Consider the following 19,026-nt stretch of genomic DNA (forward strand, 5'->3'; position numbering starts at 1 on the left):
TATACATTTTTTTAGACATGATGCTATCGATGGTGTAAATATAACTTTATATGCCCGGGGAAACCAAAAAATTCATGCAACTCACTTTACTGCATTATTGCAGGGGTCTGAACCCACAGTCTCTCTGAAGTAGGCTTATATTTAATGAACAAGTATCTAGTTTCACTGAGTATTAACATTTTGCCATATTTTCATTCTCTACCCTTATATGATGTTTCTGGAGGGTGTGGGGGGCAGGGCGCCTTCATCTACACAGTAGACTGAGTCTGAATCAATGATGAGCTAGGTGTCATTCCCTTCATGGAAATAGGTCCTCTTCCCTGAACTACACCATGTGCCATATACTATTTAGAAATGTTTGGGTGTAACTATACATTCTGTAAATAACAAGTACTCATATCTGCATTTTTAGTGTCTAGAACAGGTCCAAGTTAAGCATTTAACAGATACTTAGTAAATAAATCTGCCACCATTTTACCCAAAGACCAAAAATTCCTCCAAAACACATATGAAATATTCAGCCTTTTAAGTCCTGATCATAAGACAAACATCCTCTTGATAAACGCACTGGTACCAAAAAGGAAAAAAAAAAAAAAAAAAGGACAATCTTCTCTCTGTAATTCTTTATTAAAAATACTGCTGTACACATAGAGACTGAAAACAGGATAAAGATGAAATAACCCAGATAGGGGTCATGACATTAGAAATGAACACACTGGTGCTTTTCAGGGAAGTTGTTGACATCCAAATCACAGAACCGAGGTCGAAGGCAAAAACACAAAGGTGCCCTCAAACATATTTACAATGAGTAAACGCACGGACAGAACGGAAGGCAGGTACAGAGGCTGAACGGCGACGTCACATGATTCGGGGCTGTCCTTGCTGTGCTTCTATGTCTGTCCTGACAGGGAGGCGTGGGAAGCTCACATCCTTAATTTGAGTACTCTCAGATAGTAAAATCTTCCTATGAATTAAAAAGACTAACTTTTAGACAACCTCTTAAGTGGGATTACACTATGGAAAAGAGGGCTCCCCCAAAAAACACCTAAGCAGAACTAATAAGAGTGCTATTGAAAACCATTCCCAATAAAAACTAAATGAAAAATAAATATAAAACAAAGCTTAAAAAAAAAATACATTTACCTGACACCAACTGTTTTCTGGCTGACAATATTTACTCATGAAAACATATCTGTTGTCTACCTTTTATATTCAAACCAAGTCCTGAGGTTACTAGGGGCTGAAGCAAACTAGCATTTTATGACGCAAACACTCTTGGGTTTGTGATTTAAGCCTGCCTTGCAGAGGGAAGTTTGCTGGTCTGTACAGAATGAGAAAATCAAGCCCTATTTTACCCCTGCCCTTCCTTAGCTTTCACATAACATTGGTCCACAAATTAAATTTTCAAAAAGTTCCCAGACCCCGAAACTAAAATAGATGATCCCCTTTCATTTTCAAAGAAAACAATATTGGAAAAAATCTCCAGCCCGCTTATAAATTAAGCATTTCATATTTCTTCTAGAATACAAGTAGTTCTTTTTTGTACAAAAGAATTACAATATGATTTGTCAAAAAACATATAAAAAGACAGCTGCTCTTCCTCAAATACATGAGCTAATAATGATAAAAGACCTTTGCATGTTAATGTCTCCAAGTTCTTGTTCCTTTTACATTTAAAAAAAGAACATTACGGTGGCAAATGTTAATTATCCTTTGAATAGTGAACATTATGTTCTTTTTAAAATCCATCCTGATCAAATGCAATAATTGATTTCCTTTTTAACTCAACAACTGATGCTACCAAACGTGGACTCAAACACACTTGTTAAAACATGTAAAGCATGTCTCTAGTCTTCAAAGCTTTTGGGTGAAGAGGTGCTTTTTCTTGATGCAAATCTCAAGGCAGAGAAAATCATTTTAAAGCTTATAAAAAGTGGACAGAGAAATATTAAAAACTTCTCTGAAAACTACAAATATGAATAGTTATTAAAATTGAAGACTGTCACATCAGTTGCAAGTGCCTGGAAGTCCCTCCCGACCTTCTGAGTTTCCACATTTCTTCATCGTTGTGTGGTGAGCACCCAGTGCTAGGAAAACATTCAGTGCTGGGAAAGGAGATAAAAGTCTTCATTACTGGTTTTTATGAAAGAAAATTCCTATGTATTTGGCAGTCTTCAGTATCTAAGGACAGGTATTTCATTGACTAGAAATTCCATGAATACCCAAGTTTGGCGACAACTGCACGTCCAAATGTTAAGAAAGTTAAGAGGAGGAAAATTCCAAACTTTTGAGATTGACTGACTCAGGAATACCCCCACAGAGTTATTATTATCAAAAGCACTATGACTTTGGGCTAAGCAGTGACTGCAAAGGCACAGCAGACTGTGATCCTTCCAGATCCAGGCTGTAAGACTTCAGAAAGCTCTCGACGCCAGACCACTGCTGTGTGCAGTTTGTCTTCTGAACAGTGTCTCTGCATCTGTGTCCAGTGTAAAGTACCATAGTAAAGCTGTGGTTTAAAGAACAGAACTTTATACAAAAAAAGCAAACTGGAAAGAACCTAAAGCAACAGACTCCTGACCTTCAGGCCTTTAACACAATTTCTTAATGTTTTTTTTCTATTAAAAAAAAATGGCATAAATGTATCTGATTAGCAGGGGAACACCCTTTTTTTTTTTTTTTTTAAAAAGGCTCTGGTTGAATCTGGAGTGAAGAGTTCTGTATGCTCCTTCAGTGACTGTCTATCCTCATTCAGAAAGAATTTAAATCAGCTGAGAGGAGAATTCGTGCCCAATAATTCACTGATACTTTTCTGTGTTCGTAAAAACAAAACAAAAAAAAACCTCTCAATCTGAACAAACAGTGGGTGGCATACAGAGCTTGCATACAATACTCTTACAAGAACGATGCACTATACTGTACTTCCATGAAATCACTGACCTGGTCCGTTATGTTACTCAGGGCAACCCCTCCCCCAAACAGCAAATTCTGCACCCCTCAGTGAACAAAAATGCTGCCCAGCATGGTTTCCCAAAAGTGTCCTTGCAAATAGTTTCCCTTAATAAGTATACAACATGGCAAAAGTTCAAAGATCAGAAAAAAGTCTTTAAAAAATTAAAATTAGTGCATATACAAGTGGGGAAAAAAAAACAACAAAAGCTGGAACATCATTCACCTAATGGTGCTCCTTGATCTAAAATAAATTCTTCACAGGTGTGGCCCCGCCGGCAGCCACAGCTCGGGGCTGAGGGAGACATTCTTTCTTTCAAGTAACAGTGCACCTGACCCAAGTGCAAGCAGCTCTGCTCATCTTCTGCGTGCTTCCCGACGTGAGATGAGATGACGCCAGTTCAGCTGTAGTGCAATTTGCTATTGGTTGAGCTCCTTGGCCATATCCCGCCTATTTTATTTTTTTTAAGCAAATACTACAACTGACCATTCGCAGCTGCAATCAGTTCTTGAAAAGTATTTTCAAAGCATCGCTTTAAGTCACTGTAAGTCACCACAAGTACACTCTTCTCATCTCTGGAAATGAGGCTTATTTTTTCTGGCACACCAGCATCTAACTGAAACAGACAGACACACAAAATGTGAAGTGCAAGCCTATTTTAGGACAACACGTGCAACAGTAACATATGAAATTTTTAAAAATTGTGTCACATCCCCCTCCAGATAATCGTAAATATTTTACATCACTAGTCAGTATGCACACACTTTTGAACTCAGGTGTGTTTTTTACAAACATTGCCCTATGTTGCTGCCTGTCTGTCTTTCACGCTTAACACTTGGGTGCAATACTTTCCATCCAGTTGATACTCCATAAAATGCAGACTTCAATTATTCCCCCAATATCTTCCAGTCTTTGGGCATCCTGAATTACAGTGCAATGAACATATTTCGCTACTTAATTTTTTTCTTCTGTAGAATTACTTCCCTAGGAGAGACGGAATCAAGAAGTCTGAGGAATTTTATAGCTTAATACATACAGGCAAACTGCTTTCCAAAGGACATCGAACAGCACAAATTTATGATCTGTATCAATTTACCAGTACCACCACATCAAATGAGTGCCTTGCTATTTTACCTTTTTTAATGTTTTTTTTTAATCTTTTTAACTAATGTTACCAAATGTTTTTATACGTTTACTTCTGTTATTTCCACTTGTATGAATGCCAGTATATGATCATTACCAAATCCTTGTCTATCAGGATCTGGCAATAGTATTTTAATGAGGCCTTTATAAAGCATTAGTAAGAATCCTGAGTTCATCAAATAACTTCTCCTGTTAGGATTTTCACTTTACTTTTGTTAGTTTTCAATGTACCTTTTTCCTTCCCTTTTCATTAATTCATTAAAATGTTTAACACTAATTCTGAAGACAATAGCCTTTCAAATCATTTTACCATCTAATTTCTGTCATTTCCACCAAAATAATCTATGTAAAACTTTAATTTCTGTATCACCAAAATGACCATCCATCCCTTTTAATTTATTACACTCTTTCTAAACAAAAAATTGTCACATTTTCAGATTTAAGATAAACTTATTTACTCCTATTTTATTTACTGAGTTATTTACTCCCAGTTATTTTATGAAATGAAACAGAATTTTCTCCAAAGCTTCAGTTATCCTAATACTCAGTAAGTAATCTTCATCTACAATAAGTCATCTGTTTGTGGCTTATTCCACAGGTTCTCCCTGTCAGTATTTATTCCAGTTTTACATATTTTTACCCACTGGTGCTTTGATGCTATAGACTGTTTTCTAAAATCTGGCGGCATTATTCTCCACTTGATGGTTAAGAAAAATGTTTTCTCCGAAAGAAAAAGGACAAATGAATACATAAATTGTACCAGATTAGCTAAATTATACATAGTCTTGTTCTGTCTTAATGTAGGTTACTGACAATACTCTCCAAAGAGTTTTAAGGAAATTCAAACTTGGCAAAGTATGCTTAAAAATAAAACCCATTTTATCTGGAGGGTGAGCACACCGTAGCCAACAGATCTAAATCATGGGCCACAGTGGCTAGTTTCTGCTCTAATCGTTGCAATTTAGGGACAGCTTAGACCAGGAGTCAGCAGAGAAGCACCAGACAGTAAAGGCTTTCGATTTCAGGGCCATATACAAGCCTCTGTTTCATGTTGTTAGTTGTTTTTACAATCTTTTTAAAATGTGAGAAAAAATTCTTAGCTTGTAGGTTGTCTAAAAACAGGAAAGGATTTGGTCCACAGGCCACAGGTGGCCAACCCCTGTTTCACATACAAACCTAAACAAAAGAGGGTTTACCTCTGGAGACCCATTTCTCTCCGTGATTACAAGTAGTTCACAAGAAAAACGCATTCCTCCCTTCCTCTGTAAATCCATCTCTCCGAGCCCTCTCTAAAACACAAAGCTCGCCTCTTAAATAAACTTATGACATGCCTCTACCAACATGGTTCATCTAACCACCTACCCCCCATTTATCACAGCGGGCTCTGTTGGCATGCCTGGCACTGCGCTCTCAGTTTTAACACTTGACTGACACCCTGAGCTGAGAGCACTCAACGTGACCCATGACTGCAAATAAAGGAATTCAACTTTTAAAGATATTTAAACGCAAAAGTATTTTTGTCTTTCCCACTCATGGCCTCATATGTTGAAACAAACTACACCTGGTAAATAAAATACAGTGGGGGTGAGTTGGGGGAGAAAAGGCAGTCATTTTGTGACATTTGATCACAACAAAAAGATCCACCATGAAAAATTCCGAAATTATTCATGCAGGTTTTAAAAAATACTCCCATTCTAGAAACAGCTATTTAAGTGGGAGCAGCTAATAATTATGAATAACATGCCCTGTATACTACAGCAGAGTCAGTCAGTCAGTTCAGTCGCTCAGTCGTGTCCGACTCTTTGCAACCCCATGAATCGCAGCATGCCAGGCCTCCCTGTCCATCACCAACTCCCAGAGTCTACCCAAACCCATGCCCATTGAGTCGGTGATGCCATCCAGCCATCTCATCCTCTGTCGTCCCCTTCTCCTCCTGCCCTCAATCCTTCCCAGCATCAGGGTCTTTTCCAATGAGTCAACTCTTCACATGCAGAGTACAGAGACGTAATTCCTTACATCTCTCAATATTTGTACAAGATGCAGCTCTATAAACTGGAGATTATAGCATCATAATCTTCAAAGTCCAGGCCCAGATTACCTTGTTAAGACAAGAAATGATATGACTGAGGTCAATCCAAGGAGCACCCGCTTCTGTCACCTGATGAAAAAGATGATCCCTAAAGAGCTTCAACAGGTACCGGTCTCCCGTCTCTGACCAGGTAGGATCCTTCTGAAACCTGAGGGAAGGGAATATTAACCTCAATAACTCATGCTTACAACACATAGCTGTATATACTTCAGACTCAAAACCAGTTTTATTGTTGTCTACAATCAACCAGAAAGTAGGGTCTGTGTGTAGCTTTTTTAAATCTAATTTTTATGTCCAGAGTACCCATAGATTTTTTAAAATAATCTCACTGAACATGGAAGTATATGAATACCATTTTCTACTTCTCAAAGCAATCACCCCCTTACATACTCCTACTTCACAATCCCTTCCTCACTTAGGCCCCTACCATTAGATAAAATGGGGAAGAAAGCAAATGACCTCTCTCTATAGGGTAGAGAGATGTCAGACATGTCTTCTGCTTTACTGGGGGCATAAAACAAGGAAATGTTTAGGACTAAACAAAATGGGGTAGATACTGGTTTCCTACCATCATGTGATGATGTGAAAGTGAGTGGCAAAGAGCTGGAAAACTGGCCAGATGGTCACTGTTAGTTTTCAGTGACCTATGAAACATATAGGTTAGTGGTGAAAAGATATTCAAATAACAACAAAAAGCTGCAACTGCATATGGAGAGAATGCTATTTAAAAACAGGGACACAGTATAGACCAGAAACAAGAATTCACCTGGGAAGCAAAGGAAGGCTTTCCAGAGAGGGAATGGTGCTCTCCCCAAGGAAGTATGCCTCTTGGTTAGAGGCCTCAGTATGCGCAAGGGAGAGAGCAAGGGGCACCTAAACAAGAAAAGATAAGTGAGGCTGGATGGCGCTGGGGGAAAAGAGGATCAGAGTGCATGATCGGAGTGAGGACAAGGAGGGGTACAAGAAAAGACGGGCAGACAGCACAAGAGGCAAGGAGGAAATTAAAAGGAAAAAAAGGTAGATTTGAAGCAAGGATGAAAAGGGAGAGGTCAGGCCATGCAGCCTTAGATCACATGTAAAAATGAGGTCTGCATTCTGAGAACAAAGAGGGAAGCCCCCCCCCCAGTCATGTGTCTGCTTTATTAAGATCACTCCAGGGTCTTTCAATTAAAAGTTGATTAAACACACCCATTTATCTCTGTTCCTTTTCAAAACCCCAGCCAACTGAGAGTAAGTGTCTAAGAAAACATATAGACACACAAGGACAAAGGGATCAGAAACAATAAGAGACAAAAAATATTCACAAAAATTCGAAAGGAGAAAAGCAGACAGGTAAGCGGCATGACTTAGCAGATCTGAAAAAAAAACACTGAGCTCTAATGTTTTGTGGGGTGCTTGAAGGGGAAGTCGTTAGTGGGGTTTTCTATGAGATAATGCAGGGGACAAAATAAAAGTTAAACAAAAATTTTAAAAACCCACTCAATAAAAATCTATAATTGACAGCCTCAGAGAAAAATGAATTAAATGCTGTAAGACAGAAATATTCAGAAAGCAGAAATATTTGGAAATTTAAAATATAGCAGAAATTCAAAAATTTTAAAGGATTAGGGAAGAAACCCTTTAATTTTAGACCAAGTAAGTTGAGATTATTGCCTAGAAAGTACAAATTTAAAACATTAGGAAAAAACGCTTTAACTTCAGACAAAATAAGTTGAGATTTTTGGCTACAAAGCACAACACTAAGACACAAAATGGAAAACAGAAAAGAATATTAGAAAATCAACTGCAAAGGTGTAACATCTAAGCAGCGCGAATTCCAGAAAGAGGTTTACAAAGAAAGAGTAAGACAACTTCCAAGAACTAAAAGATAGAAATCCCCAAGGTTAAAAGGCCCATCTGTTGATTCATCAGAACGAATCAAAAACTCACCACCACAGCACATTGCTGTGAATTTCTGCACATCAATGATTTAAAAAAAGGGGGGGAGTGGTTTGTCCTAAAAGCATGGGGATGAAGAAAAATTTGGAAAGAAAATGGCTTTGAGTCTGTCTATAAGTTAAAAGACAATAAATGGAGCAGTGCTTCAAATTCTGAAAGAAACTATCATTACTATTACTGAACTATGAATTAGAGATACAAACACAGTCATTCAAGAGACATCAAAAGTACAGAAATGAGAAGGGAGGAAATATGACTATCATTATATGAAGACACGACTGAGTAACCCAGAAGAATCAACTGAAAAACTACCCAAACACTAGAAGTCCCATGCTACAAAATTTATAGAAATCAATTTTTTTTCACATACATCGATAACAAAGACTCTAAGACAGGATGGAGGAAATTTCCATTGAAAACAACAAGTAAAAACACCTAAGAATAAACTTAGTGTATTGTAACTATATAAAGAACAATGTAAACTCTGAAGGATACTAAAGCAGACATCAGCAAATACAGTGACATGCCATTATCTTGGAGAAGGTAACTGCACATCTAAAAAACACAAATGCTCCTTAAGCTTACTAATAAATTTAATAAAACCAATAAAGCGGAGACAAGAAAGAGCTAACATTACTAGATTTTAAATGTCATTCATTAAGATAGTGTGAAAGAGCAGCTGCCTTAATAAACCAGTGGGAAAAGCTAGACTATGCAATAAACAGCTTTTGGACCACTGGATAGTCATCTGGTGGGGGTGGTGGTGAATTCATACCTTACATCCTATATAAATTCCAAATATATAAAAAAATCTAATATAAAAAAATGAAGCCTTAAGTATTCTAGAAAATACTTGATGATCCCTTCATAAGATCATCTTAAGAGTAGAAATGCTAACTTTCTGACCATGACTCAAAATCCAGAAGCAAAAAATAAATTCAATCAATACGACTACTATAAAAATGTCTGTATGGGAAAAAATTGAGCAGAGTCAAAAGAAAGATGACAAACTTAAAAGAAAGGATCACAAAGGTCAGATCCTTCTGGCTCCTACACAGCAAAAAGACAGAAAATGTAGCTGGAAATAAAGATGGGCAAAGCAACAGACAGACAGAAAAGGAAGCAAAAATGAATCAGAAAGATAGGCAACATGCTCATTATGAGTAAATACCAAAAAACCTGCACTGAGATTCAATTTTTCATCTATCAGGTTGTCAAAAACCCAGAAGTTTGGAAAAAGTATTGCTAGTGAAAGACTCTCATGCACTGTACACTGGTAAATCCTTCTAACAGCTATCAAATTACAGTCACAAATTCCAGCAGGTACTGACCTCATAATCAGAGTTGGACCTACACTTGTACACACACAAAATTAAGTATGCTTAAGTCAGTCCCTGCAGAACCGCTTATTCTAGCAAAAGGTTGAGAACAACTCAAAAGGCCATTGATAAGGAACTAGAGAGACAAATTACAGAGCATCCACAGGATGGACTATTACACGGCCACTGACCATGAGGAAGTATGGCAGTGTGGTTACGACAGCACAGACTCTGGAACCACATGTTGTCCGGACTCGAGTCTTGACTTTATGTGTGACCCCGGAGGCTTTTAACCTGTCTATGTTTCAATCTCTCTATTAAAACGGAATACTGAAGTATCTGCACTATGGGCTGTTACTAGGATTCAGTTAGGTCATGTTTGTTAACTACTGAGAAGACTGCTGGGCATACACTAAACGTATCTGTACAAAGATTTCCAAAATACCCTGTTATGAGAAAACATACTGTCATGTGCAATATACAGACCATTGTACATAACTTACAGTTTGCACATATTTTAAAGTAGAGGGGTGATAAGAATATATAGTTGCTAACTCAGGGAATATGTACAAGAGACTAATAAACTAAAGGCTGGTAGGAGGAGTGGAGAGACTGGGTATGTCAGGTATGAAAGGTTTTTCACTGCAAACCTTTTCTACTTTTAAAGAAACTGGTTCATACAGACTATACTCAAAAGATTTCATTAATAAAAAGAATTTTCTGAGGACATATACCCAATCATATTATCAATAAAGTATGAAAGCAGAATAAAGATATTTTTAGACTTCCAAACACTGAGAAAAACTCCCCTTTCTCAGGAAGCTACAGAAGGATGTGATTTATTAAAGCAGAAGAGTAAACCAATGCAAAAAGCAAGAAACAGGGCATGTAACACAGAGGGGGAACAAGAAGAGGGAGAGCTGCCAGGGCAAGAGTGAAGGGAAGCCTGGGGTCTCAGCTGAGGGCGTGAGCAGGCTGGAAGGCAACCAGCCCCTAGAGGGGCAGCTGGCAGAGGCCCTGGGGGTACTTTCTCTAATGGGGAGGAAAAAAGGAACTGAGAGGTTACTACTTATTTTTGACCATATGGAAGGGTGTTTTATATCCTGCAGTGAGTTTAGAATGAACTGGTGGTAACTATTTTTCACTTGCTTAGTTTTCTACATAAGACAAGTATTCACACCAGGAAAACAAAAATAAAAAACCAAAATACAAAACAAAGGAAATGCAGTCATGATTTACTGTGTGCTGAAGCTACAAACAGTATTTACCTTGCTCTAGTAATGTCAACACTGAATACTCATCTCAAAATTCAGGGGTTAAGTGGTATAGTGTGTGTTTGTGTTTAGTTAAGGGAAGGGTGTATGAGAAATACAGCCTCACCTGCCACAGGACAAAGTCATTAGCTGAGAAAGAAAAATTGAAGAAAAAAACTGAAGAAAAACTGAAACACTGAAGAAAAATCAAGAAACAGCACTTAAGCATGCTATTTTTAAATAAAGAGATAAATGCCAGAAGAAGTAACTAAAAACTTTTAAAATGGTTCAACATATGACCACATTCTCTTTACTTAGAAAAATCACTAGGGAAAATGCTAACTGAATCTTTTAACTTTGAAGAAAGGTAAGTGAATTTAAATTTTGTGGTCAAAAAAACCCCCTCAAGCAATGGTATTTATCTACCACTTATCTCTATGAACAGCAAGCAGTTAACAATCCTGAAATTTAGCTTGTGCGGAGAAGGCAATGGCACCCCACTCCAGTACTCTTGCCTCGAAAATCCCATGGATGGAGGAGCCTGGTAGGCTGCAGTCCATGGGGTTACAAAGAGTCGGACACGACTGAGCGACTTCACTTTCACTTTTCACTTTCATGCACTGGAGAAGGAAATGGCGGCCCACTCCAGGGTTCCTGCCTGGAGAACCCCAGGGACGGGGTCGCACAGTCGGACACGACCGCAGTGCCGCAGCAGCAGCAGCAGCTTGTATACCACAGTCACCACAGCTCTACTACTACTTCACCTTGTCTTTGGGACAGATATGAAGCATCAACATCAACCTTGCTTCTTTCTTGAACATACAATTAACTCACAAACAAGGCAGAACTAAACAATAACGTAAGATGGTGATGCCTTTCCAGTGTCACTCATGTGACAGCTATAAACAATGCACTTTAACAGAAGATAAGAGGCATGAAACAATTAGAAATATCAAAAAGATCCAGTCTGACCATGGTAAACGGAACAGGCTTCAAAAAGCAGATGGGGAGAGGCAGTACTGACAGGCAGAAAATGTTCCCTCACAGGCAAACCACAACAGAGGTTTTTAACACAGTGTATTTTCTGTTCGTGTGTGTGTATACGTGTGTGTATGTGTGTATATATCTGTGTGTGTGTGCGTATGTATGTGTGTTGTGTATGTGTATGTCTCTGTGCATGTGTGTGTGCATGTGTGTATGTGTGTGTAGTGTGCATATGTATGTGTGCAGTGTATGTGTGCATGTGTGTAGTGTACGTGCGTATGTATGTGTGTAGTGTATGTGTGTGTCTCTGTGTGTATGTGTATGTGTGTTATGTATGTGTGTAGTGTGTGTATAGTGTGTGTATGTATGTGTGTCTCTCTGTGTGTGTAGCGTGTGTGTGCATGTATGTGTAGTGTGTGTGTAAAGTGTGTGTGTATGTGTGTAGTGTGTCTGTATCTGTGTGTCTCTGTCTCTGTGTGTATAGTGTGTGTAGTGTGTGTGTGTGTGTTACATATGTATGTGTGTCTCTGTGTGTATGTATGTGTGTAGTGTGTGTGTGTGTAGTGTATGTGTAATATGTATGTATGTGTAGTGTGTCTGTGTGTCTCTGTGTGCGTAGTGTGTATAGTGTGTGTGTGTGTGTATAGTGTGTGTGTGTCTCTCTCTGTGCGTATGTGTAATCCCTAAGGAAAACCACAACCAGGGCTGTGATTAAAAACACCACCCTAATGGCTAACAGTAGGCTTAAGGTCACTTTACATGAGAATTCTTCTGTTCTCCCAAATAAAATCAGTAAGAATAAGGTATACTCATTCTGGTTATGCAAAACAGTGCCCTTGATTGATGTAAAATACTGTAAATCCTTACTCCGGCCTCTCATTGATTGTTCCCAATTTTGCTAGAAGCCTAAACAGTCTTCCATTTTGAACCTCCTATAAAACATTTTAAAAAGAGAGAGAATATTAATGTTCCAGCTAACTGAATATAAAAGCAAACGTTTATAAAACTGGTATCCTGTACCCAGATTAGCTTTAAACCATAAACCCTAATATCCCCATCTTTTGGTTATACTTTTGAATATAACATGTTCTTTTCACATACTGTAATACTCAAGATTATGCAACTGTCCCTTTTTTTATTGGACTATAGTTTTTGTGTTACTTTCAGGTGTATAGCAAAGTGATTCAGTTACACATATACATGTATTCATTCTTTTTCAGATTTTTCTCATATAGGTTATCACAGACTGGAGTAGTTTCCTGTGCTACACAATAGGACCCCGTTGGTTATCTATCTTATATACAGTACAGTGTATGTATTAATCACAAGCCTGTGATTTATTCTTCCCCCACTGTAGCTGTCTACTACTAAGACTGCATATTAAAAAAAAAAAAATCAAGATTGTATCTCAAGACTGTGGCAAAACCATGAACGAAAAAAAAATAAGACAAACGCCCAGAGGACCTGAGAAATCAAAATACTGAACACTAAGTTTGGACAAAAATATCTGCAAACAGTCTTAGCCAGCTGCGTACTATATCCAGCACAGTAATTACTCTGTTTTACATCTACTGATACACACAGACGCAGGTGTGTACACACTCCTTTAACTACACACTTTACCTTTGCAAGGTCTTCCTCTATGACATCATTTCTCATTTGAGCAGCATCCAATTGAGTATAAAATCGAGCACCAATCATGGGCATGATGTCATTTACACTTCGCATCCTGTTTTGGTCAGTCAACAAATATCTAACCAAAATAGAGAAGGATCACTTGAATGCCAAACACGCAGTTTACAGAACAACACAACCCACAAGCACACAGGGACTGCTGCCACCAGCATGTTAGTGTGCACAATTTCAAAAATTTTTTTTCATGCAAGTCGAGTTCATTTTTAAAGCTTAATGATTGTATTTCTTTTCTCTGGAAAACTTTAAGAGCCAATGGAAAAAACTGTAAAAACGTCTCTTTCTCTAAATCTTTTACTACTATGAAAATGAGAAAGGAAAGCTGGGTATAGAGTTACACTTACCATATTTCCATTCTCAAACCCTTCTTTACAATAGTGGGAGATGAAAAGATCCAAAGGTTTTGGAAGGGGTGGTTGTAAGTGGGGAAATTTTTCCATTGGTCTTCAAAAATAGTTTTTAAACTAAAACTCAGACTTTCATTTCGGTAACAGAAACAAGCCTCAGCTTTTTAGGAAGCTGTCTCCTGCTCTGTGACTTCATTTGCCAGCTGTCAGGGTATTTTTATTTCTGAGAAATCTCCATGCACTAACACACATCAGGAAAAAGAACAGTTTCTTCTACCATCATAACTAAGGCAGAAAAATACTACACATCTCAAAGGGCTACCTGTCAAAACACAATGATTATCGATCATTTAGTATTAGTATTCTGACAGGTCAGCCGTGTCCTAACCATTTCTAACAAAGCAGCGTCTAACTCTTCTGTGCTCTGCTTATAATTATACCTATTTTCTCCATAGGACTTATCTCTATCTTGCAAACATCTTACTTGTTGACGTGTTCATTAACTCCTCCCCATTATAATAGGGGGAAGCTCCAGAAGATGGGGGATTCTGTTCATCTTATACAAGGTAGCTTCAGCATCTGACACAGAGTTAGGCATTCTTTTGTTGAATAAATGAACGCTTATAAACTCATGTGGACAATCTATGTCTTAGCCATTCATCTGTAATTACTGATATATTTATATCTAACTACTCACACTTTAAGTTATTACAAGCTATGTGACTTTGGCAAGTTATTTTATATCTCCCAGCCTCAGTTTTGACATCTTTAAAATGGAGCTAGTAATGGTACCTAATTTAAAGGGTTATTGGGAGAATTAGGTGAATTAATTCATAATTCACATCAATCAGCTCAAAAATACATGATACATAGTTTACTGCTCTGTAAATTTTGATTACTGGTTAGTATGAAAGTATGACTTTTTTTGTCAATTCATTTTTTATTAAGGAAAATTTCAAACATTTATAGAAGGAGAGAGAAGAGTATGATGAATCTTCATGTACCCATTACCCAGTTTCAATAATTATTAATTTATGGCCAATTTATTACACTTATATCCTTTACTCTCACTTTTATAAAAAGGGAAAATTATAACGAGATTACTTAAAACATCCTAGGTGTTGCAAGCTATGGCTAGAAATCACTGCTGTGATAATATATGAAACAAATATTTTTACTTAAGAGAAATCATCTTAGTTGATCCTAAGAGGAACCAGGTAACCACTGGCTCCAGTGCTCTGTCACAAGCAGGACACTTAGGCCAGTGTAACAAAGCACAGGTGGGCAGCCCCATCCTCCGTCCCTCAGTTCCATACCACAGGGCTAGTCCAAAAAGAAACTGGATCATCCAGGGTTACACAGAAAGATCAGAAGGAACAGCTGGAAGCTAAAAGAGACTGAAAAGGATCAATAAGCTCTAATTGCTTCTAGAACATCATAGAAAAAAAAATTTCAAAGGAGACTTCCTAGCATCTTTTCTCCTGAATCATTTAAAATAAAAGTTCTGGTTGTCCCCCCTCCAGAATCCCCGATGTCAGACGCATCTTATAGACCATCATGACAGCAGTCCACAGTGGACTGGGCTTCTCTTAAGCCCCAGTCATTTCAGACTTACAATCAAGGATTTCCTGGAGTATAAAGACACTGGGGGAGAAGCACAGGGACCCTGACACACATGCTCTCTGAAACAGGGGTGTGGGCCACACACCACACAACTGGGCTGCAGATGGGGTTATTTATGATAGCTCTTACAAAGATACTGACCACTCTGGAGAGCAGCACTGTCTAATGGACTTTCTGAGATGATGCAAATGTTCCATGTTCACACTGTCCAGTATATGAGCCAGAAGGTACATGCAGCTTCTAAGCTCTTAAGATGTACGTGGTGCAACCGAGGAACTGAATCGTTTCAATTTTATTTAACTGTAATTTATTTAAATTTAAAATGTCTTATGTAGCTCGTAGATACCAATGCAGCTCTAGGGGGGTCTACCCTTTGGCCAAATGTTTAAAACACCAATAACTAATTTAAACACACTGGTTTATGACTTTATTTCAAGAAATACATACTTAGCAATAAAAATAAATTAAAAATTGTTTAATTATGTTTTGCCTGATTTTAAATAGTGGAAACTAAAAATCAATTGAATCACTGTTAAAGACTCTCATGAAAAATCTGTCTTATCTCATAAGATCATTACATTAAAACTTACAAAATCAGATTCTTCAGGTCAGAGGAGTAGTTGATTGTCACCAGTTCCATGGCTTTCTGTAAATTCTCTCGCTGAATTCCTGCCAAAGAGTTGCAAGCCAAAGCCAACACAACTTTTCCTAATGATATCAGATCTGCTTGCTGACATGAAAGAATAAATATAACTTTTAATTTTTCTTTCATAGGCACAAATTTAATACACTGACACTATTGCCTGCATGGAAAAAGCATCTTTACAAAGAAGCTGAAGAACTAAGCACAAGGTTCCTAAATATTGGTGCTCATCAGAATTACCTGGGAGCTTCATTAAAAAGACTGAGCAACTCCACTCCAGATTCTCAAGCAGGAGGTCTGGGAACAGGCCCAACCTTTTTAAAGTACCCAGGTAATTCTAATGAAGGTACTCCTAGGGGCTACTTTAAGAAACATTATTCAAAACAATTCATATGCCACCTATAGAACTGCTGCTTTATTGTCTTTTTTTCCCCCTAAATGTTTATACTTAAATAAAGCTCATATTCTTACTATGGCAGGACATTTGAGGCTGGTTACCAAACAGCTGCTTCACAGTAATCATTACATTCATGACTGGCACTTTCTTCATTTTCCATGATGCACAAAAGTGAGAGTGTATTTGAAAGGGAAGTAATTCCCTTATTCCAAACACAATGTCTGCAATACCTGATTTCAGAGCACATTCTCTAGACATCGACAATGCTGCAAACCTCCATGTCAGTCCATCTGCCCTTGTTTCCTAGCAGACAGATTTTCACACTATGGTCGATCTCTGAGCTCTGCAACCACCTCAATTCCTACTCATTTTGTTTGTTTCTTCGTTTGAAAGATTTCCCCCTTTGAGGCCTTTCTTTCAAAAGAATGTTTAAAAGACAGCTGACTAATAATAACTCCTAGAAACAGAATGGTCACCTAAGTGGCCCTGCTTGGCAGGTTAACTATCAGTAATCATGTATCTCTGAGACAGTGGAACAGTTCAGGGTTCAAGGAAATCATTTTAAGTAATTTCTATGGAAAACTTGCATAAATCTTCACAATTTGAGATCTCATCTGAGTTACTGGATACATGTTTATTTATGGAATAAATAAATATTCCATAGGAGCTTTCAAACCTAGTTTTACAATTAAATTCACCTGAGAAGCTCAAAAAAAAAAAAAAAAATCACCCAGTGGCTATCCCTCCATCCTATTTTGGTGTTGTTAGTCTGGGGTAAGATCTACATATTGGTATTTTTCAAAACTTCCTAAGAGATTCAGATATGCAGCCAGGGTTGAGAGCCACTGGTTTTGTAGAAGTTTATAAATGGTGTTATTTGCACAATCAGGTGAGTATTTCAAGGCAATTGCTACTGAAACTTTAGGACTAGATAGCTATCCTTAACAACATCCTTCCCAAAGAGTAAAAAATAAAAAGAAATCAAACTCCATGACTAAAATAACCTTAAAATATTCAAATCTAGCATCGGTGAATCTGATACTCTGAACCTAAGATCCTACAATATAATCAATGGAAAAACTGATTATTAGACAAATAACTCTGATCGATCAGGAAAAGAGAGGCCAAAGATTCATGTCAGAGAAACTGTGTAAGACTCCGTCAGTGGCCGAGTTTGGAGATCAGGCTGGGAGGGCAGGTGCCACGGGAAGGGGCATGAATGCTGTGGCATCGTCCTTGCTCTCTGGACCCACAGCTGTGACTGAACTCAGGCAGGATTCCTCTCAGTCTCTCTCCGGATCAATAAAACATTCCAAGTTAGATAAAGGAAATCATAAACATGCTGATCAAGAGAAATCAGTACATGGAAAAGCAAACTGTAAAAGTCTACAAGTGCTTCAATTCAGTGTCATCAGCAAAGCAAACTTAAGCTTGTTACTGTTTATTAGGTATTTCAGCAGCATGTAGCAACACACAACATCCCCACCCTCAAACAGCAAAATCCTCAGTTTAGCTCCACCCTGAATCAATGCTATAACTAAATCTCCCACCTAGAGCATCCCCTATTACAAGACTGGAAAATAGGAAAACAAAAGCACAAAATAGCTGAAGGACTATATGGGTTTAAGAAATAAGTCCATCTGATTCTGAGTACATCTACCACCTTTCTGAAGCTGACTCAAGGTGGGAATACCCACCTGAAATGAAGTATACACATCACATAACCCAGACTAAATCAGAACTGATTTTTTCAAATAAAAGAGGTTAATGAAGTCCTGCTCGATAGAGACATTGTAATGTCATTAAGCACTCAGTAACTCTCCTTTCCTTATTCCCAGCTAAATAGTGTTCCGTTTGTTATTTTTGCTTCTTACCTCCATCTGGCTTTTCCCCCCATTTGTTGAATTCTGGAGGCTTTCCCCCCAACTCATTTTCAGTTTCTTCCTGATTCTTGACTTCTTGATTTTTCTCTGATTCTATCTATGGCTCTACTTATGTCCATTTTACTGAAAGTCAGTCTCTATTCACGTGTCTGAAACAGACTATGAAAAATAGACTACAAGAAACAATACACTCCTTTCTCATGTACCCTCTTCTCTGTAAAATCATAAACCCCCCACTAGGAACTACCATGAATTCTCTCCTTTACCTTACTTATATAAGCTATATGGAAAATCCATATATACACCCACTCCAAAAAAAGAAAGAAAACCTGATACAATCTTTGCCTTTGAAAAATAAAGGGAGGCTGACAGTTGGTTGAAAGTAGCCCAAGTTTATGAATGGGGGCAGATCTTAACCTACCATCAGTTGGCCCAAATGCTTACTTTACAGTTGTTTGTTTCGAAACTCTGGAATTGTTTTTTCTTATGAAGTGTGGTCTTTCAAGGTAACTAACTATACAATCCAAAACATAAAGGACATTCGAAAATAAAAAAATGGAAAACACCCCTGCTGTGATACCTACAGAAAAACAAAATCAAACTAGTCTTATCTTCCACTAGTAATTAAAAAGAAAAAGGAGCTATTCAGAATAGAGAGGAATGAAGAGGTACCATGAGGCTGCACATAAACAACACAACACCAGTTCTGTGGACAGAGGGTTTCCTAATAGTTGCAACAGAGGCTGATGGCACTGGTTCTAAATA

The 19,026-nt window shown here is 37.9% G+C and overlaps 1 protein-coding gene across 7 annotated transcripts in view; it reads right to left on the reverse strand.

The window, feature by feature from the left end:
- Positions 1-611: 611 nt before the first annotated feature.
- PAN3 (poly(A) specific ribonuclease subunit PAN3) overlaps positions 612-19,026 on the reverse strand; it is a 120,666-nt gene continuing 102,251 nt past the window's right edge. For 5 of the 7 annotated variants that reach the window (XM_043892459.1, XM_043892461.1, XM_043892460.1 and 2 more), the window contains 5 exons: positions 15,929-16,068; positions 13,300-13,429; positions 12,544-12,608; positions 6,192-6,330; positions 612-3,566 (listed from right to left, as the gene is read on the reverse strand). In XM_043892459.1, coding sequence (XP_043748394.1) covers positions 3,426-3,566; positions 6,192-6,330; positions 12,544-12,608; positions 13,300-13,429; positions 15,929-16,068 — 615 coding nt within the window. In that variant the 3' untranslated portion in view covers positions 612-3,425. Of the gene's footprint in view, positions 3,567-6,191; positions 6,331-12,543; positions 12,609-13,298; positions 13,430-15,031; positions 15,113-15,928; positions 16,069-19,026 lie in introns of those variants that run through there. The other 2 variants (XR_006339000.1, XR_006339001.1) reach the window with 2 other exon arrangements.

This window comes from Cervus elaphus, chromosome 30, assembly GCF_910594005.1.
Source record: "Cervus elaphus chromosome 30, mCerEla1.1, whole genome shotgun sequence".
Taxonomy (NCBI): domain Eukaryota; kingdom Metazoa; phylum Chordata; class Mammalia; order Artiodactyla; family Cervidae; genus Cervus; species Cervus elaphus.